This window comes from Emydura macquarii, unplaced genomic scaffold (genome assembly GCF_026122565.2).
Source record: "Emydura macquarii macquarii isolate MOO-44397 ecotype Brisbane River unplaced genomic scaffold, CSIRO-AGI_Emac_v2 contig_2331, whole genome shotgun sequence".
Taxonomy (NCBI): Eukaryota; Metazoa; Chordata; order Testudines; family Chelidae; genus Emydura; species Emydura macquarii.
In genome coordinates, this window is record NW_027132468.1 from 1 (window position 1) to 22,530 (window position 22,530).

Consider the following 22,530-nt stretch of genomic DNA (forward strand, 5'->3'; position numbering starts at 1 on the left):
TTTTCCCTATAAAATGGGACAGAAAGATGAAGGCTGGAGGTTCAGGTCTATATCACCAACCAGCCAGGAGTACCGGTGCCATCGGCAGAGCCTTGCTCCTCACCCTCATGCTGCAGTCACCTGGCCAGTGACTACCACCAGCACCAAGAGGCTGGTAACTCTAACATCTGTGAGACCCTGTGTGTGTTTATCTGTCTGCCTGTCTATGTGTGTGAGTGTGAATGAAAGCACCAATTGAAACATGGGTCAATGAAGTGTATTTTACTAACAAGAATCTCTGTAATTGTAGTATTGGTACAATGTTGATCTGTTTTCCTAGTATTTACATTATTGATACTATTCCACTAAGTAAAGCTAATATTGATGTTGTTACAGTGTTGATACTTTATTGATACTATTCACCAAATTTCTGTATTCACAATAAACGTGGCTTGTTGCCTTATCCCCTGAAAAAGATCCTGTGATATTTGTTATTTGGATAACAATGCACTGGGCATCCCTTCGCGTGGCTCTGGTGACGGGGCTGCCGGCCTGTACCTGGAGCTCCCGGAGACAGGGCGTAGGCTTGTCATGCTCTCTCCTGGAGGTTGGCCTCTTGTCTCATTGTCAGGCCCAGGGGTTTCTGTGCACAGTGCCGTTTGGGGTTTTTAGGGGGCAAGGTGGGGGGAAGCCCAGAGCAGAATTCCCATCCCCCTTCCCTAGCTGGGATCCCCCACAGCTAAAGCCGCCTCTGAACCATTTTCTTCTCTTCCTGCAGCAAAGATCAAAGAAGATTCTGCCTCCAGCTCTTCATCCAGATCAGACACTCAGCATATGGGATCCCGGAGCTAGGTGCAGAGACCCTGCCCAGCTGCTGAGCCTGCTGCCTGGGAGATCTGTCCTCTGACTCCGGGAGGTGGATGGGGATTGGTCATGGAGGGCGGGCACTCTGCAAGGCACTGCCCGCCACACAGCCACCGGTCCCTTCCCTTGTAACATCAGCCTGTGGAACTCACTGCCACAGGAATGTAATGAGATTCATTGTAAGTGTTCTTGTGAGGAACTGTCCCCATCTGGCACGGCTGAGGGGATCACTACTGGCATTTCAACATCGACAGCGGTTATTTTGCGCTCTGAGAGGAAAGTCCCTGACTGCAGCGTTCTGCACAGACCTGTGCTCCTAAAGACGTGCGTGTCCTGCACCTTCCCTGACCTCCCCACTTGGATGTGGGTGAAATGCCCTGTGACCCGGCAGCACTTGCTACGCCATTGAAAAGTATCCCTTTCGGCCTATGTGCTCTCTGGCAAGGTGGTCTGGTGCCAGCTGTAGGGACATGCAGACGTCTGTCACCCCGCCGTGGTTAAGGAATATCCCCCTGTGGCAAAAACATCCTCTGTGTCCTGCACGTTGCCCGGCGTCAGCCCCCTTCTGAGCAGACGTCGATGAATGGCCGTGCACGCTTGGAGCACAGCAGCGCCCATGGTGGATCTGCCAACTCTGAACTGGTTCTGCACTGACCCCCCATACACAGGTCTGCAGCAGGCTCCCCAGCCACGTGCGGTTCTTTTACAGTTGAAGTGGGGCTCAGGGACTCCCACCCAGCCACCCCCGCTCTTCACCCACCAGCCTGGGGCAGGGGGGGACTCAGGGCTCCTGCCCTGCAGCGGGGTGGTGGGGCCTGGGGCTCTAACCCAGCCAGGAAGGGATGCCTGACACCCCCAGGCCTGCTGCAGGGCAGAATGGGGGCAGGGCACGTGGGGAGGGGAGGGGGCTCCAGGAAATACTTCAAGGTTGTGCCTGTCTTGCGGCTCTGGGACTTCTGGAGCGTGTCCTGCGCAGCTCGGAGGGTCGGTGCCGTTGGCCACTCCTGGGCTCTGGGCTCCGCTCCCCTCCCTCACCCCCTTTCTGCCTCCTCCCCACTCAGCACGGACCGATCTCATCACATATCAGGGGCTGCACACATGTGACACAACTCCCCTCCCCCACCCCGTTAATCCGCTTTCACTTTCACTTCTGGGAACCTGCCGCCTTTCCGGGAAGCGGAGCCGGGCGGCCAGGGGCTTCCCAGGCGCCGGGAGGCGAAGCGAGCCCGCTGTCCGTCCGTCCGTCCCCCGCCCCTCTTCCAGCCCCTCCTGGCCCTGCCTCCCGCGCTCCCTGCCCGGCGGGTTGTCGGTGGCCAGCCTGGGCGGTGCTGAGAGGGGCAGAAATTGCCCCGGCGCCCGGGCTCCGCTAACCCCGGGGGGGAGCCGCCGCCAGACGCCGAGACCCGCCCGGAGCGAACCTGCCAGAGGCGTGGGAAGGGCGAATTTCTGGTGTCACTCCGGCGCGGGCGCTGAGGCGCAGTGAGCCGAGCGGCCGCCAGAGGGCGCGGCGGGGACTTGGGGACTTAGACACCTGCTGCTGGAGCCGGCCGGGACCGGCCCTGCCCAGCCCCCGAGCATGAAGCGCGGCATGGCCTGGGTCTGCCTCCCGCTGGCCGTGCTGCTGGACTTCCTCTGCCTGCGCCTGGCGCTGCTGCTCTGCCCCCTGCTGCCGGCCTGGGACCCCCTGGCCCTCACCTGGGGCGTCGCCCTGGGGCGCTGGGCGCTGCTGAGCCTGAGCGCCCAGGCTGCCCGTGGCAGGGGGCAGGGCCTGCCCGGGGGCTGCAGGAGGCGCTGCTGCCCCTGGCCGCCCTGCTGAGCCTGCCGCTGCCCTGCTACCTGACCCTGCAGGCGCTGGCCCAGCCCCGGGCGCCCCGCGGGGAGCTGCTGCACGGCTGGGGGCGATGGGACGTCTTCGGCCTGACCTACGGCCTGGCGGGGCTGGTGGCCGTGCTCTGGCACCAGCTGTGCCCCTCCGGGAAGGGGGAGCCGGCGCCCAGGGCCTCGCTGGGCCGGCTGCTGGCCTGCATGAGGCCCGACCTGCTGCGCTTCGTGGCCGTCGCCGGCTTCCTGGTGCTGTCCTCCCTCGGTGAGTCGGGGGCCTGGGCGGTGTTAGCAAAAGGGCAACGTGGTACCATTGCCCAGGCAGCAGCATAGACACCGCGGTAACGGACATCCTCTAACCATGACAGACGGATGGGGCCGGATGGCAGAGAGGTTAGCTGGGCTGGCTGGGTGGCTGAGGGGATCAACAGGTGATGAGGCTGGACAGGCGGATGGATGGGTGGATATACTAGGGTGAAGGGATGGATGTAAAGGGAGGGATAGAAAGACAGAGGGGCAGAAAGATGCATCAGCATCTGCGGATGGAATCAGGTAGACAGAGGCTCACAATTATACCGCGGGATGGGGGGCTCAGGTGTGTGAGATACGCAGAGACAATCTCTGCAAAGAGCGGTAAGGGCATCGCATGGACCTGCACTCCTGAAACGCACTTCTCAGCCCTGAGTGGCAGCACTTCGCCTGGGCTGAGACGCCTTCCTAAGCTCCAACACCCCTGTGGTGGGCTCGTGTTAATCTTGGGCAGGACATTTTGTTAAAGGCAGCAGCATGGTGTAGTGCTCAAAGCAGAGAGCCAGGGCTCCTGGGTTCTATCCCCAGCTTGTGCCACTGACTCACTGTCTGACCTTGGGGGTGTCACATGCTTTGCTGATAGCTTTCAGAGTCCCTAGAGGGGATCAAAGGCTGTACCTGGGACTCCCCTTGCCTGCCCCAGCACCCTGGTCTCAGCCTGTGCCGTTCTGTTGCAGGGGAGATGGCAACCCCCTACTACATGGGGCTTATGACTGACTGGATCATGCGTGAGAACAACCCCAGAGCCTTCGTCCAGGCCATCTGGGCCATGTCCCTCATCACCATCAGCAGGTAGGGGCTGGGGGAGGGGTGCCTGGATCAGGACTGAACTCACAGGAGAGGGAGAGAAGCCCGGCCTAGACCAAGCTGTCCAAGCATGAGAGGTGTGAGCCGTGGGGAAGCCCAGTCATGTCCCCTAGCCCAAGCCGCCTGGAGCTTGGGGCTGGGCTGACCCCACAGTCTATTGCCCAGGGCAGGAGGCCCTACAGTCTGTCAGCCTGTTGCCCAGGGCTTGGCCGAGTCTCCAGACAGCTACATCTGAAAGCCACTTGGCAGCTCCCCACCGATGCAGAATGCAGCTCCCCACCTCCTCGTCAGGAACACGCTGGACCCGTGTCCTGTAGACAAATGCTGCTGCGATGCCTCATGGGAGCTGTAGTGCAGGTGCCTGATGCTCCCATGCTTCTCTATAGCTCGGTTGAACTATCTCTCCCATGATGCACCACGGTGTCCCTTCTTGGAGGGGGAGATGGTGCATCATGGGAGTCCCTGGCCATCTTTCTTTATAGAAGACGTAGGGCAGCCAGGAAACCATTCCACAGAGAATGGGACTAGAGGCAACCAAGTTACAACTACCATGGGGCACCCTGGGAGCATTTCCAGTGAAAACATCTCAGTTTTCAGGCACATGCTTTTCTGGTGAAGAATTGAAATAGTTTCCCTTTGTTTTTTTTTAAAGAAAAGTGTAAAGGTTGGTTTTCTCCTTTTGAGTGTTAGCTTAAAAATGGCAGGTTATGTTTTAATGTTGTATTTCCTGGTTTTGGACTACAAGAAAAGTTTTAGTTGTGCAACTGTAACATTGTTATAAAATTGCTGAACTTGAAGCAATTTAGTATTGTGCTTTTGACACCCCTTTTGTATTAGTGATTCAAATGTAACCTGCTTCCACGGAAAATTTCCTCCTGACCCCCAGGACTCAGAGGTTGGCTCATGCCCTGAAGCATGTGAGTTTAGATCCCTTATAAAATGTTTCATCCTCTGTAATGTAACTTTGGATATTCCTGGTATCCATATAAGTGTCCCATCCTCTCAGCCCCAATGAGACCATGTGGCCTTGAGTTTCAAAGTACTCAGGAGAGTTGGGAGTGTGGATGTGGCTCAAATCTCTAACAGACGGAGGGAAACTTCACATTGACCTGTCACCTCATGGTCTCTCCCCATCTCCCTCAGTGCTGTGACCAAATTCATCTGTGACATTGTCTATATGGAGACCATGAACCGGATCACCACGCGTATCCAGAGCCAGGTGTTCAGATCTGTCTTGCACCAAGAGATCGCCTTCTTCCACACCAACGGCACCGGTAACAATACTAAACCTGATTTTCCTTCCGCACCCCAGGGGTGATGGATGGGGTAACTGGAGTTATTGATTGAGGCTATCGATAGGCTGGTTGCGCTGAGGTTGTTTCTTGGGGCTGTTGATGGATTCGCTGGAATTATTGGTTGGGCACCATTGATGGATTAGTTAGGCTGAGATTGTTGGTTGGAGTTAGTGGTGCGTTGGTTGTTGGTTGGGTTATCAGTGGACTGACTGGGGTTATTGATTGGAGTTACTAACGAGCTGATGTGGATTATTGATGGATGGATCCTTCTCCTCCGTCTGGACTCTTGGACCCTGCCCACTCTCCTAGCCCCGACGTGACCCCATCTCTCCCCCCAGGTGACATCACCTCCCGGGTGACTGTGGACACCGATACTGTGAGCGAGGCGCTGAGCGAGAATCTGAACTTGCTGATGTGGCACCTGGTGCGGGGAGTCTTTCTCTACGCCCTGATGGCCTGGGTGTCACTGCGCCTGGCGCTGTTCATCACCGTGGGCCTGCCCGTCGTCCTGCTGGTGCCCAAGCTCTCCGAGAAGTTCCACCAGGTACCCCCGCCCCACAACCTGTTCCCCACACCCCCACCCGGTCAGCCCCCCGCCGTGCTGTGTGTGGGTATTGAGTATATTGTCCCTTTGCAGGAGGAAATGCGTTTAACCCTTGAGTGCCTGATCTCACCTGTCTTCCTTCTCCCCCCGCCCAAGAATCTAGCTAAGCGGGTGCAGGAGTCCCTGGCCAAGGCCAACGAGGTGGCGGTGGAGACCTTCCAGGCCATGGCCACGGTGCGCAGCTTCGCCAACGAAGACGGGGCCGCCCGGCGCTACGGGGAGCGGCTGCAGGAGACCCATCGTCTCAACCGGCAGGAGGCAGCCGCCTTTGCCGCCTCCATGTGGACCAACAGCGTAAGGGGGGCGTTGGGGCAGAAGGCCGTGACCCAGAGGGCGAGGGCCGGGGGGACAGGGTGTCCACAGGGGGCAGAGAGGCATTGGGAATGGGATAAAGGGGATGGCAGAGGGAGGCTGGATCCTGGGGGCAGCAGTTGGGGGTTGGGAGACAGAGAGGTGCAATATCCTGGAGAGGGGCGCAGCATGGGGGGGAGGAGGGGCAGAGGGGCTGGGGGAGGGGGATTCATTAGGCCCCCTCTAGACTGCTCCCCAGCCTGCCAGTGTCTGTCTGCTGCCCCCTCCCAGCTCATCCCCTCATTTCACAGCACTGGCATTTTACTGTCAGGATGTGCCCCACCCATGCCCCAAGGACAGAGGGGGAGCTGAGGGCACCCCAGGACTAACCCATTAACCCCCCATCTTCCCCAGCTGTCAGAACTGGTGCTGCATGTGGGGATCCTGTACTACGGGGGACGGCTGGTGACCGCCGGGGGCATCAGCACCGGGGACCTGGTCACCTTCATCCTCTACGAGATTCAGTTCTCCGCCGCCGTGGGTGTGAGTGGGGGGCTGCAGAGACTGAGCAGCTATTGGGGGCTGGGGGAGGAAGGAGATGCTCAGACACAGATTGACCCCTCCCTCCCGTCCCCCCAGCTCCTACCCCTCACGTGTCCCAGGGTGGGGAGCAGTCACAGGGGACATGGGGTGATGGCGAAGCCTCCTGTCTCTACCTCCCAGGCTCTGCTGTGAGTGCGCCCATTGTGGGTGGAGACGGGTTGGATGGGGGTGTGGGGAGGGGAACATAGACAGTCCTGACCCTCTTTTCCTCCCCACACCGGGTTGTGCTGTTGGTGTGTCCCAGAGCTGGGGGGCTGGAAGGGGAATGGGAAGCAGATGGAAGTGGGGAGAGGTTAGATGGGGGGTTGGGTAGGGCTCTGGGGGAGTGGGCATAGGACAGAGAGATGGGGCTGGGGTTTGGATGGGAATGAGGGGTGGGGGCACACACACACACCCCCCATCCCAGCATTCTCGTCAGTGATCTGGAAGTAAATATACAGTCACGGCTGAGAACGTTTGTGGCTGACACACAGCCTGGGGGAAGGGTGACTACAGGGCAGCCGTACAGAGCCATATGGATCGCTTGGGAAACGAAGCCTGTCCAGCGACAACGTGTTGTAGTGAAAGGGACGGTCACCCATCTAGGAACGAGGAAAGCAGCCCGCACCCCCGCAACGGGGCTGTTCTGCCCAGCTGGGACTCTGACGGGTTTAGGGTCGTAGTGGAGAAGCAACAGAACATGAGCTCCCGGTGCCGTGCGTAACTCTCTGTGTAGACAAGCCCTTTGAAGAGCTTGATCTGTTTAACTGATCCACAAGAAGATGGAGCGGTGACTTGCTCATGGTGAACACGGGCCTTCCTGGGGAGGAAATAGCAGGTACCACAAGGCCTCTTAACCTAGCAGAGAAAGGCAGGACACGGACAAATGGCTGGAAGCTGAAGCCTCCCAAATTCCTGGTGGAAACTAGGCACAAATGAACAGTGAAGGGTGATTAGCCTTTGAACCAAACTCCCATGTGCAGCGGTGGATTCCCCGTCTCCGGATGGGGGGTGGGTGGGAAAGTTGTGAGGTGGGGGGAGCACACCCAGCCATGATACCTCCTTGTCTCCCCTGTTCCCAGGTGCTGCTCTCCGTCTACCCCAGCCTGCAGAAGGCCGTGGGCTCCTCGGAGAAGATCTTTGAATACATGGAGAGGACGCCCCAGATCAGCCCCCCTGGGACGCTGGCCCCTCCCGACCTGCGCGGGCACCTCCAGGTGCAGGATGTCTGGTTCTCCTACCCCGGCCGGGACGACGCCCCCGTGCTCAGGGTACCTGGGGGCTGGTGGTGGGAGCAGGTCGCGTGTCAGTGGGCCTGGGGTCAGACTTGGGGGGATTCGCAGCCCTAGAGAAGGGGAGAAATAATGAGTGACGGGGGTTGTGGTTTGGATGGACCAAAACCAAGAGTGGGGAAGCACCTGCCCAGAACTCAGAGAGAACCCCCAGATTCTGGGCAGGGAACCATCGTCCCTGAGTCAGAGCAGAGGGCAGGTGGGTGGCCCTGCTGGCCCTGCGTTAATCCCCACCTGTCCCCCCCCCCCAGGGGGTGTCTCTGGAGCTGTGCCCCGGGACGGTGACGGCGCTGGTGGGCCCGTCGGGCGTGGGGAAGACGGCGCTGGTGGCCCTGCTGGAGCGGTTCTACGAGCCCCAGCGCGGGCGCCTGCTGCTGGACGGGCGGGACCTGCGGGAGTACGAGCATCGCTATTTGCACAGCAAGGTACCCTGTGCCCCCCTGTGCCCTCCCCGGCATCCTCTGCCCCCACCACCTGCATGACAGGATACCCCCTGTATCCTCACCCCTACCCCATAGGTATCCCTCCCCCACATCACTCCCTGCCCAGCCCCGCTACATGCACAGTGAAATCAGCGGGCTGCCTGTTTTATAATCAGTTATGCTAAGCTAATTAACTTTAACGCCACCTTTTCACCGTATCTATTCTTCTGCTTCCGTATTTAATATTCTGGACCCCAAACCCCAGGTCTCTGCTCCTACTTTCCTGCTGTTGCTATCAGACGCCCCCCAATTAGCGGGTGCGTCAGTGCCCGTTGGGCGAGCACCAAGATTCCAGAACAGCCCCAAATTCCCCGACGACACCCGCTGAACCCGGGAGAAGCAGAGCACACGGGCCGGGGCTGAGCCTGCGTCACGGCTATGGCTCCCTCTGACCTCACCCTGCCAGCGAACGTAGCTTCAGCTAATCAGAGCCTGAACTTCTTCTGCGTCCTGCCCATCCTCGCTGGTGGCCATTGCTGGGCCTGTCCTCCAGGAATGCAGCTAGCCCTTTGCCTGCGCCCAGCACTCGGCAATTAACAGAAGCAAACATTTCCCTGGAGGCTGCACCACCCCCAGTGACACCTGCCCAGCAAAGTGCAGAACAGCCATGGACGGGACCCCCCACAGCCCCAGACAGCACTCCCCTCCTGTCCAGCCCCACACACCCAGATCCAGGGGCTGAGTGCGTCTGCCCATTGCAGGGAACAGAGGTCACCCACAGCCCCGTGGGTGTGATGGGCTGGGTGTTTTCAGTCTCCCCGCTGCCCCTCCGGGTCCCTCACTCCCTGCCCCACCCTGATGTCCCCTCACCGCCTTCCCCCCCGCCCCTCTCCCCCCAGGTGGGGCTGGTGAGCCAGAAGCCGGTGCTGTTCGCCCGCTCGCTGCACGAGAACATCGCCTACGGGCTGGGGGGGCGCAGCCGCCAGGAGGTGATAGAGGCTGCCCGGCGCGCCAACGCCCACCCCTTCATCGCCCGGCTGAGCCACGGCTACGACACAGGTACCGGCCCCCCGCTGTCCCCTGGGACCCCGATACACCCCCTGGGACTCCTGTACCCCTCCCCCCAGCATCCCAGCACCCACACCCCTTCATCGCCCGGCTGCACCATGACTCCAGGAAACCCTTCCCACCCCTCCGGGACCCTGCTCTCCTGTGTAGGGGGTGGTAGAGAACCTGCATTCATGCTGCTTGGGGTAGTGACCTCAGCTCTCCCCCGCAGACGTCGGTGAGACGGGGGGCAGATCTCGGGGGGCAGAGGCAGGGGGTAGCCATCGCCCGAGCCCTGCTCAGAGACCCCCGAGTCCTGATCCTGGATGATGCCACCAGCGCCCTGGATACGGAGAGTCAGCTGCGGGTGAGTGACACATCCCCTATCTCCCCACCCCTGGTGTCTCCTGCCCCTCTTCATCTTAGCTCATCAATATCCATGCAACTGCCTTGAGAAACCGGTGCTAGACTGGATTCCTGTTTCCACTTGGACACCCTCCTGTCCCTGCCCAGACCCAGCCGATCCCCCTGAAATTTCACAGGCCACATTTCAGCCCAGGATGGGATTTCTCTGCAAAGTTCGGGGTGAATTGGACAAGCACCAGGGATCCAACACTGCGCTGTTTCCACGTGGGGAATGTTTGTCTCACTTAATTTCATCTCTTGGTCTTGACAGAAACTCGTGCATTGGGCTGGACTGCGGTGGTTATTTAGCTGTGCACAGCCGCCCCCTGCATTGTCCCACCCAGCACACCTCAGCCAGCCCCTTGCCTGGGATCGCTAGTAACCCCGGGCGTCTGCCATTGCAGGTGGAGAAGGAGATTTACGAGGGCGCCCGGGCCCGGCGCTCGGTGCTGCTCATTGCCCATCGCCTGAGTGCCGTGGAGAGAGCCGACCACATCCTGGTGCTGGAGGACGGGCAGATCCGGGAGCAGGGCACCCACCGGGAGCTGCTGGCGCGCCGGGGCAGCTACTGGCGCCTGGTGCAGAAGCAGCTCAATGGGAATGAGGGGGGCAGCTCTAGCCATAGCACGGAGGCTGGGGGGCTCTGATACTGCCAGGGGCATCCCTGGGCTGGGGGTAATCCAAGGGTGCCCCTGTGTGTGACCCCTTCTCCGAGGGGTGGGGGGATTCTCAGCCTCCCCTCCCCTGGTATGTGGCTCTTTCCCCCAAGGGGGAGGGAGGGTTAAACTCTGCTGAGTTAGTTCCTGATTCAGTTTGTTGGCGCTGAGTGAGTGAACGAGGAGCTGGCGCTGAGCACAGGAGACAGGTGAGCAAAGGGCTCGGCTGAGACCCCGCCTCCCTGCCACAAGATCACTCGCACTTCCCTAGACAAGGGGTGCGGCTGGAGGAAACACACAGACACAGACACACCCCTGAACACAGCAGCGAGACACACTTCAGGAGCGACTTGCAAAGGGCCTGTCCACCCATTGAGAGGGTTGCTGTGGGGGGAGCAGGGAGCGGGAGATCCGGCAGGGGCAGACCAGATGTTTCTATTATGAGTTGCTTGTAATAAAATCGGTATTTGTATTTTTATGCATATTTTCTGAATGTTCTTTCCACCACGTGGTCGATTCAGCCTCCCCATATCTGTGTGCTGGGACCCCCTCTCTGGGCACCAGCACCCCGCCCAGTTCCTTCCCTCCAGCCAGGCATTGAAACCCCCGGTCCTGCCCTGCTGGGCACCGCAATCCTGGGCATGAACCCCCCTTCCGAAACACGTGTGACTCTGTCGCTTCACCCATCGTGCGGGGTCTCTGTGCAAGCCCCATCTCCCTGAACCCTGGGGCTGCAGCTGCCAACCGGGCCTGGTCCCTGTGCCCGGGGGAGGAGGAAAGGGGGGGGAGGAGGAGATTCCTGCAAGGGGGGGGGTTGAACCAGAACACCCAGCCCAAAAGGGGACCTGGCAGCGTCAGGTCAGCACAGGCTGGTCACCACCAGGGGAGGAGGGGAGGAGCGCTCAGCAGCGGCTCTGGCAGACAGAGGTACCAGCAGCTCCCCCGTCCTGCCCCAGTCACTGCCCCCTCTGCCCCCTGGAGTGTGGCTCCCTGCCCCAGTCGCCTCCCGCCCCAGAGCGCTGTTTCCCACCCCCAGCTATCTCCTATCAGTGACTGGGCCACCACCAAGCTGCTGGCAAACGTGAGTGTGGGGCTGTCCGTGGGGAGCATGATCTGCGGCTGGGACAAGAAGGTACGGGCCTGAGACCCCCCACTCCCCATCTCTGAACCCCCTTCAGCCCGTACCCCCTCTCCTGGTGATCCCCGACCATGAGACTTATGGGGATGCCTGTCCCTGAGCTGCCCCCATCCTGTACCCCCCATAACCGCATCTCTAAGCCCCCCACCCCATATACTTCTGCCCACCTGGTCTCTGACCCTCCCCATACCTTGCCCCTTGCCCCCATGTATCATTTACCCCTCCCCACTTCCCCTCAGCTAACTCCCACCATCTGTGCAGGGCCCCGGCCTGTACTACCTGGACGAGAACGGGGCGCGTCCCTCCTGCCCCATGTTCTCCACGGGCAGCAGGAAAACCTACACCTACAGGGTGATGGACAGCGGGTACCGGCCCGACCTGAGCATGGAGGAAGCCGTGCCATCGCCTACGCCACCCACCACGACGCCTACTCTGGGGGCATCGTCAACAGTAAGGGGACCAGAGGGTGGGGACAGGACAGGGCCCCCCCCCCCCGGGCGTGATTGCCCTGAGCTACTGTCCCCGATACCTGGGTCCTATCCCCTCAGTCCTTGGGGGTGAGCATCCTGCCCTGCCATCCCGGATACCTGGGTCCTGACCCTTTGCTTCCCAGGGCTCCCTGGGGTGAGTGCCCTGCCCTGCCATCCCGGATGCCTGGGTCCCATCCCCTCACACCCAGGGGTGGGAGCTCTGTGCTGCTATCCTGGACACCTGGGTTCCATCCCTTCACTCTCCAGGTCCTGGCAGGGCTGGTGCCTAGCCCTGCCCTGTGGTCTCTGGTGCCTCCGTCCCAGCCTATCCCAGTCTCTGCCCCCCCGGGGCTGGGTGCTAGGAATCACACTGACTGCCCCTCACTCTCCCATGTCTCCCCCCTCCAACCCCCCAGTGTATCACATGAAGGAGTACGGACAGACGTCAGTGGCCTGCTGCACCAGTACACGGACAGTGAGACGGGAACAGACCTGACACCCCACATCCAGATTCGGGGCCGCACCTACAAGGGGAGCAGGACGTGGGTCAGCGAAAGGAGTTTGTGTGTGTGCTGGAATAAAGGGACAGGGTGAAACCTGCGGCTGCCGGTGTCCATGTCACGGTGTCTCCCGGCAGCGCGGGGCGGGGAGAGTGACACGGGGCAGCGGGGGGTGCAAGGGGGGGGCCGGGTCCAGGGATGAAACTGGGGGAGAGCCACAGAAATTCGGGGGAGTTTAATGCAGCCTTGGAAACCCAGCAGCTGCCCCACAGAGCTCCGCCGGTGCCCTCACTGCCGACCCACGGCCTCTGCTATTCCCCCTTCCCCCCCCCCCAGCTCCGCCGGTGCCCCCCATCTGAGCTGGCGCGGGTGGGGCCGGGGGGCAGCCCGCGGGCCGGCGAGCAGCAGCGGCCGGTGCAGGCCGGGCTCCCCCTGGCGGCCGCAGCGGGCAGCAGCAGCGGGCGGGGCCCGGCCCGGCATCCCCCCCCCGCCCCCCGATGCCGAAAGCGAAACCGGGTCCGGGCTCAGCGTGGTCCGGCCGCACCGGAGCCTGGGCTGCAGGTACCGGGGCCGGGGGTCAGCCGGGGGTGCCGCGGTGAGGGAGGCGCGGTGCACCCCCTGAATTCCCTTCCCAGGCAGCCCCAGTTTGTTACTGGTGCAGACGGGGCGGGGCCCTCAGCCTGACTGGGGTTGCAGGTTGGGGGGTGGGGGCTGGGGCGGTGGGGGGTTGTGAACACCCCTCGATTAGCTGCTCCCCTTCTCTCTCTCTCTGCAGACGCCGCTGCCATGCCGCCGCCCCTCACCCCGCGTCTGGGCGGCCCCCTGCTGCTCTGCGACCTGGCCCTGCTGGCGCTGCTGGCCCGGGGCACCCCCACCCTGGCCCCCCTGGGGCTGCCGGCCGCCTGGCTGGAGGCCGCTGTCCGTTTGCTGGGACTCTGGGGGGCCTGGGCGCTGCTGGCCCCGGATCGGCCCCCCAGGGCCCTGGTTGCCCTGTGCCTGGTGCCCCCCCTGTACCTCACCCTGCGGGGCTGCCTGCCCCTGCCCGACGTGCCCCCCACCCTGCTGGCCGGCACCCCCTGGGCCTGGCTGCTGCTGAGTTATGGGGCAGTGGGGCTGGCCCAGCTCACCTGGGGGGCTCTGGGGCAGAGGGACAGGGCTGGGGGGCCCGGCGCTGAGGACAAGGAGCGGGAGTCCCGGGCCACCCTGCGCCGGCTGGTGGGGCTGTCCCGGCCCGACGTGCCCTTCCTGTCCGGCGCCTTCGTCTTTCTCACCCTGGCTGTGATTGGTGAGTGGGACCCTCGGGGGAAAGCTGCTCGCTGTGGGGGTGATAAATGCCTTAGAGATGGGAGGGGCCCAGAGACGCTGGGAATAGGGGTGAGGTGAGGACCTTCAAGAGACAGACCCCACTCTCCTCCCAGAGATGAGAGAGAACCAGTGGTTCTGGCTCCCAACGCCCCCAGCTCCAGTCCAACCCAGCTCAGATGAAAAGTATTCTGCTGCTTGATCGCTTTTCCAGTGGTGGAGAAGGTTGAAACTGCAGAACAGGCAAAGGCGAGATGACAGAGTGGAGGAAAGAACCACATAAAACGGTTAGAAATAGTCAAACAGGTTGTCCTGGGGGCGGATTGGGGAGATGGAACCCTCCATTGCCTGCTCGTTCCACCTGGACACCAGGAGTGAGCAGCGAGGGGGCTACTTTACAATTCTTTTATCCGTACCAGTCTGTAGCTGTGTCCATTGCCAGCAAGGCCCATAGACCCCGCTCTGGTTACACTGACAATATTAACAACTGCACAATGCATACAATTATACCGGCCCCTGTCCGTGATTTACAGGATTACCATACAGAGGGCAGGCACATCACCTTAAAACCTATCAGTTGTACACTAGCATGCTGTGAAGTACAGGCATGCCGGGGGGAGAAGGAAGATAAGGCTTTCTTCCCACCAAAAGGCCGTGCACAGGCATGGAGATAGACTCATCCCCTGCGCAGATGGCCAGGAAGGGAGGAGAAGAGAGAGAACAGACTCCAGCTAGAATTCACACCAACTAACAGGAACAAGGTTTGCCGGTGCCTGGACCCCGTTCCCTGTAAATTAGGCCTCACCACTTGTCCAGCTTTTAACTCTTTACTCGCCTACACAAACGTTTCTGAAAGTTTTAGTTTTACTTCTATTCCCCCCGCTCCCCGTTTTCTGACCCAGCTTGTTACAGATTTTGCTGTAAAGAGCTACTTCTGGCTCAGGCTCTGTGGGGCTGGGACTTCAGCTTTCCCCAAAGCAGCCACCCTGTCAGGCTTTAACGTCACAAAAAAACCCAACTGCTTTATGGGGCAACATCCAACGTGCATGCCAGCCCCCCCACACACACACACACCCCGGCAGTCAGATGCAGCTCTGCAAATGCTCCCTCCCCAGCTGGGTGACCCGTAAGTTGACCACGGCTAGCGTGCATTAAATAGCTCCCCCTTCTGCAATCTGATTAGTTAATGGAAAGTGCAATGGATACAAGGCAGCCCTTCACACAACCCCTTAGTGGGGGACACTCTGAGTGCCTCAGCCCCACAGCCAGGCTCTTCACCCCCAGGGCACAAACCACCTCGGGTGACCAACCATCCTGCAAATGGCGGGACAGTCCTGCAATGGGATCCTTTGTCCCTCATCCCACAGTGATTAGTGTCCCACAAAATACACTTGGGGAGCTACCTGGCCGGGCTGCTCTACTCTGCGTCAGGCTCAGGGGCTGGCAGGGGAAAGGCGCCTCAGGCGGCATGAGTGGGGGCTGGCCGTGGGGCAGGGTCATTTACTTTTCTAGCTATATCACTAGCTAGCAGAATTTAATTAAATACGTGGTTTTAGCTGTCTGCAGCTTCCCAGAACAGGCTGTTTTGCAAGGGGTGAAATGAGTGCTCTTGGGTACGTGAAAGGGATTGATTTATTTTAATTTCACCATGTCCCACCCATGAGATCATGCTGTCCTGAAACTGGACTCATGCCCGTTGGTCACCCCAGACCAACCTCCATTCCCTCCCTGGAGCAAAGCTCCTCCCTACCCCCTGCAGCCCCTCTGCCAGCAGCCCATGGATCCCTGAGCACATTCACCTGGCACCCTCCTGCTCTGTTCCCTAGGATGGTTATCTCTCAAGTGAGCTCCGGTAGCCTTTTATCGGGGCCAGATGCTCATTAGCTAATTAGCTGCCAACCAGCCTCCCAGGCAGTTAATTACTTACAGGTGGCTGAGATGGGCTCATTCTCCTTAAAGAAGCCCATCAGATAGACTGGGCCTTGACTCCCCTTAAAGGGGCCATCCAGCCATGATGCGGGGGCGTGCGCATACGTGCGTGCAGTTGGGGGCAGAATTTGTAACAGGCTCAGCATATGGGATCTCCCTAAAGTTGGTTAAAATCTTTCCAGTAGAAGAGAAATGCTGGGTTTGAAAGTCTTCTGCAGGAATGGAAAATGCTGACAGAGAGTAAAGAGAAAACAAGTCCCCAAATTCCTGGGGCAGGAAGCCAGGGTTTCTTTTTGTGGGACAGTCCCCTCTTGCCCCAGGGCTGGCTCACAGCTTTGTCTCTGTGGCAGGTGAGATGTTCATCCCCTACTACACAGGACGTGTCATTGACATCCTGGGCAGCAGCTATGACCCTGACACCTTCACTGCTGCCATCGGCCTCGTATGGCTGGCCTCCTTCGGCAGGTGGGACCCTAGTGCCTCATTCGTATTCCTCCTCCCCTCCCCACCCCCAACACTACTACTCCCACAGGACCCCAGCCCTGCCCTGGGAAAGATCCTTCCTGCCCCTTATGGTGCTGCCTGCATTGTGACAGGGGCCTGGGACGCATGGTAATAGCTCCCAGCAGCCCCATATCAACATTGATCCAGCCCCTATGATCCACAGGCAGGATGCTCCCGACGGAGTGACATGAATGGTCTCCCAGCCACTCGTTAACCAGCTGTAGAGAAGCTCCAGCCAGTTCCCCACAGCTCCCCGGCCCTGCACCCCGGATCTGTATCGTCTTGCACTGGTCAGAAGCCTGGCCAGGGTAAGTTACTTTCTGTCTTGTCTCCCCATCTCCTCCCAGCTCCCTGGCTGCCAGCGGCCGCGAGGGGCTCTTCATGTTCACGCTTTCCCAGCTCAACATCCGCATCCGCCGGCTCCTCTTCTCCTCCCTGGTGCACCAGGACCTGGCGTTCCTCCAGCAGGTCAAAACAGGTGGGTCCCGTCTCCTGGCATCTCCTCCCCACAGTCTCTCTTCCCAGCAGGGCAACACCTCATGGGCTGGGGGGTCTGGTGGAGTCTTAGCCTGAGCTCTCCTCTGGTGGAGTTTACCTCGACCTGCTGATGAGTCGCCCAGGCTACATGAGGGTTTTATAATAGAGCAACCTCAGGGCTGCCACATCCTACACCAGAGGGCAAACTGGGCCCAAAATATGGGATTTAAAGCCACCGTAACCAGCCACTTCCTACCCCATTGCTGGGATCAGCAGGTACCTGGCAGTCAGGCCCATCCAGTTGGTCCCAGTCGTCCCATCTCCAGCTTCGGGAGACCGAGCTGCATTGAGGTATTTGCACCCGCTCTGTACAACATGGGTTCTCTGTGCCATACACCCCTCTCATAGGGGCATCCCCAACCCAGCACCAGGCCCCCTCTGGCACGGATCCGTGTCTCAGCACATCTTGTCTCCTCCCCTTCCCCCTCCTTCCCCTCCACAGGCGACCTGACCTCACGCCTCTCCAAGGACACTGGCATGATGAGCCGCTCGGTGCCGGCCAACGCCAACAGCTTCCTGCGCAGCTTGGTGAAGGCGCTGGGCCTGTACGGCTTCATGCTGGGCCTGTCCTGGCGCCTGACGCTGCTCACGCTCCTCGAGACGCCCCTCACCATGGCTGCCCAGAACATCTACGACGCCCGCCGCCAGGTACGGGGCGGGGGAAATACCCTCCATCCCCAGGATCCTGCATGTGCAAAGCCACCTGCGGCAGGGGTGACTGTCCCTTTCTGTGCAGCTCTCCCATCTCTGACCCTTCTTTCCCCAGGCCCTGCTGAGGGCGATCCAGGACTCCATGGCGCGCTCCAGCGAGGTCGTGCGCGAGTCCGTCTCCTCCATAGAGACCGTGAGCAGCTTCGCCACCGAGGAGGAGGAGTCGCGGCGCTACGATGCGGCGCTGTCCGAGACCAACCGGCTGAAGAACCGACATGGCCTGGAGAGGACGCTCTACCTGCTCTTCTGCCAGGTGAGCCGGGAACCCAGGCGTCCGGGGGAGGCAGTTTGTGGTTGGATGGGTTAGCCAGCATGGGGGTAACTGGGTGTCCAGGGGATGCACAATTCAAACCACTTTGTACATCCAGTCAGCTGGGGGTCTGGGTACCCTGTCCCCACACCACATATAACACTCTCTTCTTCCCCTTCTGCCCCCCTCTCCCCACCAGCTGCTGCAGCTGGCCGTGCGGGTGCTGATGCTGTACTGCGGGCACCAGCAGATCCTCGATGGGCTCCTAACCAAGGGCAGCCTGGTCTCCTTCGTCCTCTACCAGTGGGACGTAGGGAGCAACGTTAAGGTAAGGGGTTGGATTCTAATGGAGCCTAATGGCCCGTTCTCCCTATGCAGTTACTGCAGGAAGACCCAACAGAGTGGGAGGAAGGAGGATTTGCTGACACACCAGCCTTTTACACCAGAGCTCCAGATTCTAATTTCGTCAGTCACCTGTGCACTGAGTTTGCTGGGACTCAGCCCACCACTGTCCTGATAAAGGCGTTTGTCTGAGATCCTGATGGGAACTGGGTTAAAATCCCGCCTGGACTAGATTTGGGGATCCAAAGCAATCCCAGTGGGAGGAGGAAGTGTGAAGGAATTATTATTTATGCAGGGTATTACCACAATGCTAATTTAACCATAAATTCCTTTATTAAATCCAGAGGCCGAATGGTATTTAAACAATTACTCTAAACATGCCTAAAAAGCCTAAATAATATGCAATGTACTACATCCAGGCAGTAACAAAACGTTTATAAACCTTTGATCAAGATACTTACAAGTGGGGTGTGTTTAGTCCCATGTTAGTCGGAATTAGCAATGAACCCTGTAAGAGGTTACTTTTTTAAGTCACAGACAAGTGGGATTAAATGGCAGAATAAATGGCCACACTGGGGTCCGGCCCTTCACTAAAAAATTAGAGCATTGGAAAAAATGGGTAAGTTTTGAGTGTAATTTAAAGAATTATTTGTGGAGTGACAGCAGCTGCTTATTCCTTCACAGCAAGGAAAGAGTCCAGGGGGTCGTTCTTCAGCGCTGCTCTTGCAGCCTGAAACTTCCAAAGCTGGGCTGTCTGTGCAGATAATTATTCCCTGAATGTGCCTGGGGCAGCAGCCCCTTCCCCGCCCGAGCAACCCTGTGTCTACTAGTGTCAGAAGGAATTTGCTCCTGCCTCTTTAACATGTTGGCATGTGAAGGTGAGGGGCGCATCATGATGAAATCTGCAGCATCTTCCAGCCAGGCCAGCATGGCTGAGCAAAGACTAGGCCTGTGAGGGGAGGAGGAGGGGAAGGAAGACCAGCCAGCAACGTGGCTGAGTCCCAGCTGTTGTTACAAAAATTAGGGTGGGCAAAAGCCCCGCCCTGCCCTACCTAAATGGCAGCCCTGCTTTTTAGACCCTTAACAAACAAGTGCTGTCACTGCCAGTTATCAGACCTCTTAGCTAAGGCCAGGTGAAGGCGTTTCTTGTACCTGCAGAGTCAGTTATTTACTGTCCCTGGGCCTCCATTAACAGGTTCATTGGCATGACTTTAGCCCAAACGGTAAAGAAGCTAACACCGTATTTCAGAGGGTCATTGCTAGTTTAACAGAACAACTCTTCTTTCTCATGATCTCATTCCGCTTGGTCACATGCTTTGGGCCTATTGCTCATGCTGATATCCCAACTCAGTTTAAAACCGTAGTTCACCCAGATCGAAAGTGGGTCTATATTCCTCCAGCGCGGGAGTCTCCAGCTAGCAGGTCTTGTGAAACAACCCTGGTTCCAGTGTTTGCAATTACAGGTTTGGTTGGTACCGGTGACTGAGTAGATGTGATAGACTGAGGCCTGGTCTACACCGCAGAGTTTTGTCACCAGACGTCAGCTTTTGGCGACAAAGCAGTGGTGGTGCACGCGCGGCAGTGCTCCCCCCGCCGACAAAACCAAACCACCTCAACGAGAGGCGGAGAGCTTTTTGCGGCAGAGTTAGAGCGAGCCAGTATCAGTGCAGGCAGTGTGTGCCGTAAGTGGGCTCCTGGAGCTGTCCCACAATGCCCACCCTGACCGCTCTGCTCACTGGTGTGAGCTCTGCTGCGCTGCCCTGCGCTCCAGGCAGGCGCCTCTCCCCTTTCAAAGCCCCAGGAAGTTTGGACATTGCTGAGTGTGCAGAGCTCACACTGCCCCTCTGCGCCTGGAGAGTTTTGCCCGGGCAGGTTTCAAGCCATGAGGACACGTCTTTGGGACTATTACATAGTGAAGCCCCATAACCATATACATGAAACTGTAACCAACACATTGCTATAACGATAATGATCAGTACACTGTGAGCGTTCCAGAGACCTCTGACGTGCCATGCGTTGCATTAGCTGGTACCCAGCTGTACTATAAGGGTGAACATGGGGGTGCAGGGCGCACACCGACATAAGTGCTAGAGGAGACCAGGACTACTGACGGGCTCTGTAATCTCGCAGAACAAGAACCAATGGCTGGAAGCTGCAGCCAGACAAATTCCAAGCAGAAATAACCCACGTTTCCCAGTGGCGGTAACTAACCATTGGGACAAACGCTGCAGGGAAGTGACGGGTTCTCCATCTTTTGTTGTCTTCCAGTCCAGACAGGCTTTTCTGAAAGATGCTTTAGTCAGACCCAAGTCACTGGGCTCAGTATGGGGCTAACGGGGGCAGTTCACTGGCCTGTTATACAGGACGTCAGCCTAGATGGGCTGATGGTCCCTTCTGGCCTTCACGTCTTCAAAATGGGAGACAGGAAGTGCTGCATCTATCTAGTAGTTTCCTCCTTGTTCCTCTTCCCTCTCCAACCCTGCCCGCCCCAGACCCTGGTGTGCACGTACGGGGACCTGCTGAGCAACATGGGGGCAGCGGAGAAGGTCTTCGAGTACCTGGACCGGGAGCCGGCTGTGCGCACTGAAGGGAGGCGGGCGCCGGAGTCGCTGCAGGGACACGTCTCCTTCCGCAATGTCTCCTTCTCCTACCCCTCGCGCCCGGACCGCCAGGTGCTAAAGGTACATACAGCAAAGTGACTGCACCCTATCCCCTGCTCTGGGCCCCCCCCAACCCCAGGGCACCTGGCCCTTCCCCCTGGGAGGGGATCCCCCAGCTCACAGCCCCTCTGATCTGCAGCCCTCCCTGCTCCCCGTGTGACAGGCGCGTTGATATTCTCCCGTCGTTCCAGGCCGTGTCGTTTGAGCTGCGCCCCGGGGAGGTGACGGCGCTGGTGGGGCTGAACGGCAGCGGGAAAAGCACGTGCGTGGGGCTGCTGGAGCGGTTCTACGAGCCCGAGGCAGGGGAGATCCTGCTGGACGGGGTGCCCATCCGGGAGTACGAGCACCGGTACCTGCACCGCCAGGTGAGGGCAGCGAGAAGCAGGGGAGGGGCCTGGGCTGCCGGCGGGGAGGTGGCTGCGGCTCACCGGGTGTGACGAGTTGAGCAGGTCTCAGCCCCTAATGCCGCCCCCTCTGACCTGCAGGTGGCCCTGGTGGGGCAGGAGCCCGTGCTCTTCTCCGGCTCCGTCCGGGAGAACATTGTCTACGGGCTGCGGGGCTGCGCGGAGGAGCAGGTTATGGTGGCAGCCAGAGCAGCCCACGCCTCTGGGTTCATCGCGGAGCTGGACAGCGGCTTTGAAACGGGTGAGTCACCATGGCCTGCGTTGCTGGGGCTCCTGGGAAATATCCCCCCTGCTCTAACCACTAGATCCCACTCCCCTCCCAGAGCCGGGGAGAGAGCCCAGGAGTGCTGACCCCTCCCTCTCTCTCTGACTCATGCAGACGTGGGGGAGAAGGGCGGGCAGCTCTCGGCGGGGCAGAAGCAGCGGATCGCCATCGCCCGGGCCCTGATCCGCCGGCCAACCGTCCTGATCCTGGACGAAGCCACCAGCGCCCTGGACGTGGAGAGCGAGTGTGCGGTGAGTGGTGAGATCTGAACTCAGAGCCTGGCTGGCCTGGGTGTCTCCAGTCTTCATCCTAATGCGGCTCTGGTCCTGCCCCTAGATCCGCCAGTCGGTGCTGAGCCGGGGGCTCCGGACCGTGCTGGTGATCGCCCACCGCATGCAGACGGTGGAGAACGCCGACAGGATCGTGGTGCTGGAGGGCGGGGCGGTGGCCGAGGAGGGGACGCACGCCGAGCTGATGGAGCGCGAGGGGCCCTACTACAGACTGGTGCAGAGAGACCTGGCCGAGTAGCCACCGACGCGGGGAATAGTCCATCGGCATGGCAGCCTTACGGTCATCCCCCCCACCGCCTGGCGCAGTGTAAACAGGAGCTGTTTAAAGCAGCTGTGATGATTTTATCATTGGGGGTCGCTGGCTTATCTTCTATTTTAAGACTTTTCGGGTCGGTGCGGAGGGTGTCCTGGGTGGGAGGAGAGGAGGGTTTTGTAAAATAAATTAAAGCGGTGAAACAAGTCAGAGAAGAGTCTGAGCGTCCTTGGGTGGAAATGGCTGTTGCTGGTTCTCGTGCCCCAGCCCAGGGCTGCAGTGTTTGCTCTTGATTTAATCAGTTCATGGCTGTAAATCACAGTGTAATTAATTAACTACTCCCGGCAGGTGTTGTACTTTCTAACCCACAGGGAGATTTTTAAATTGCCTTGTCAGTGTGTAGCTGCTGCTCTGCCCGGGGCCGTGCTAGCTCACAGCAGCTAGGAGCCAGCCGGAGGCGCTCCGGGCTCCACTCTGGGTAGGTCGGTCTCACAATCATAGTGGCTGCCGTCCTGCAGCAACAGCGGCCTGTGTCTCGCTTGTTTTTATTACAGGCTGGATGAGCAGAGCTGACCATGGGGAAGGGGACGTGGGGCCCACA

The 22,530-nt window shown here is 59.4% G+C and overlaps 1 protein-coding gene across 1 annotated transcript; it reads left to right on the plus strand.

The window, feature by feature from the left end:
* Positions 1 to 3,655: 3,655 nt before the first annotated feature.
* Positions 3,656 to 22,135, plus strand: LOC137161606 (uncharacterized). The gene is made up of 27 exons (XM_067560984.1): positions 3,656 to 3,765; positions 4,924 to 5,054; positions 5,414 to 5,619; positions 5,776 to 5,973; positions 6,385 to 6,513; positions 7,635 to 7,823; positions 8,096 to 8,269; positions 9,166 to 9,341; positions 9,557 to 9,680; positions 10,123 to 10,359; positions 11,411 to 11,506; positions 11,774 to 11,962; positions 12,126 to 12,136; positions 12,399 to 12,528; positions 12,819 to 13,014; positions 13,258 to 13,767; positions 15,611 to 15,626; positions 15,960 to 16,178; positions 16,565 to 16,695; positions 17,197 to 17,402; positions 17,521 to 17,718; positions 17,915 to 18,043; positions 20,550 to 20,738; positions 20,909 to 21,082; positions 21,203 to 21,362; positions 21,501 to 21,637; positions 21,723 to 22,135. The coding sequence occupies exons 1-27, from the start codon at positions 3,656 to 3,658 to the stop codon at positions 21,912 to 21,914; spliced, it is 4,557 nt and encodes a 1,518-aa protein (XP_067417085.1). The 3' UTR covers positions 21,915 to 22,135.
* The last annotated feature ends 395 nt before the right edge of the window (positions 22,136 to 22,530 follow it).

Coding starts and splice junctions, on each gene's coding strand:
- LOC137161606 (XM_067560984.1), top strand. CDS start 3,656: ATGGCAACCCCCTACTACATGGGGCTTATGACTGACTGGATCATGCGT. Junction 6,514..7,634: donor AGTTCTCCGCCGCCGTGGGT/GTGAGTGGGGGG, acceptor CCCTGTTCCCAG/GTGCTGCTCTCCGTCTACCC. Junction 17,403..17,520: donor TCTACGACGCCCGCCGCCAG/GTACGGGGCGGG, acceptor TTCTTTCCCCAG/GCCCTGCTGAGGGCGATCCA.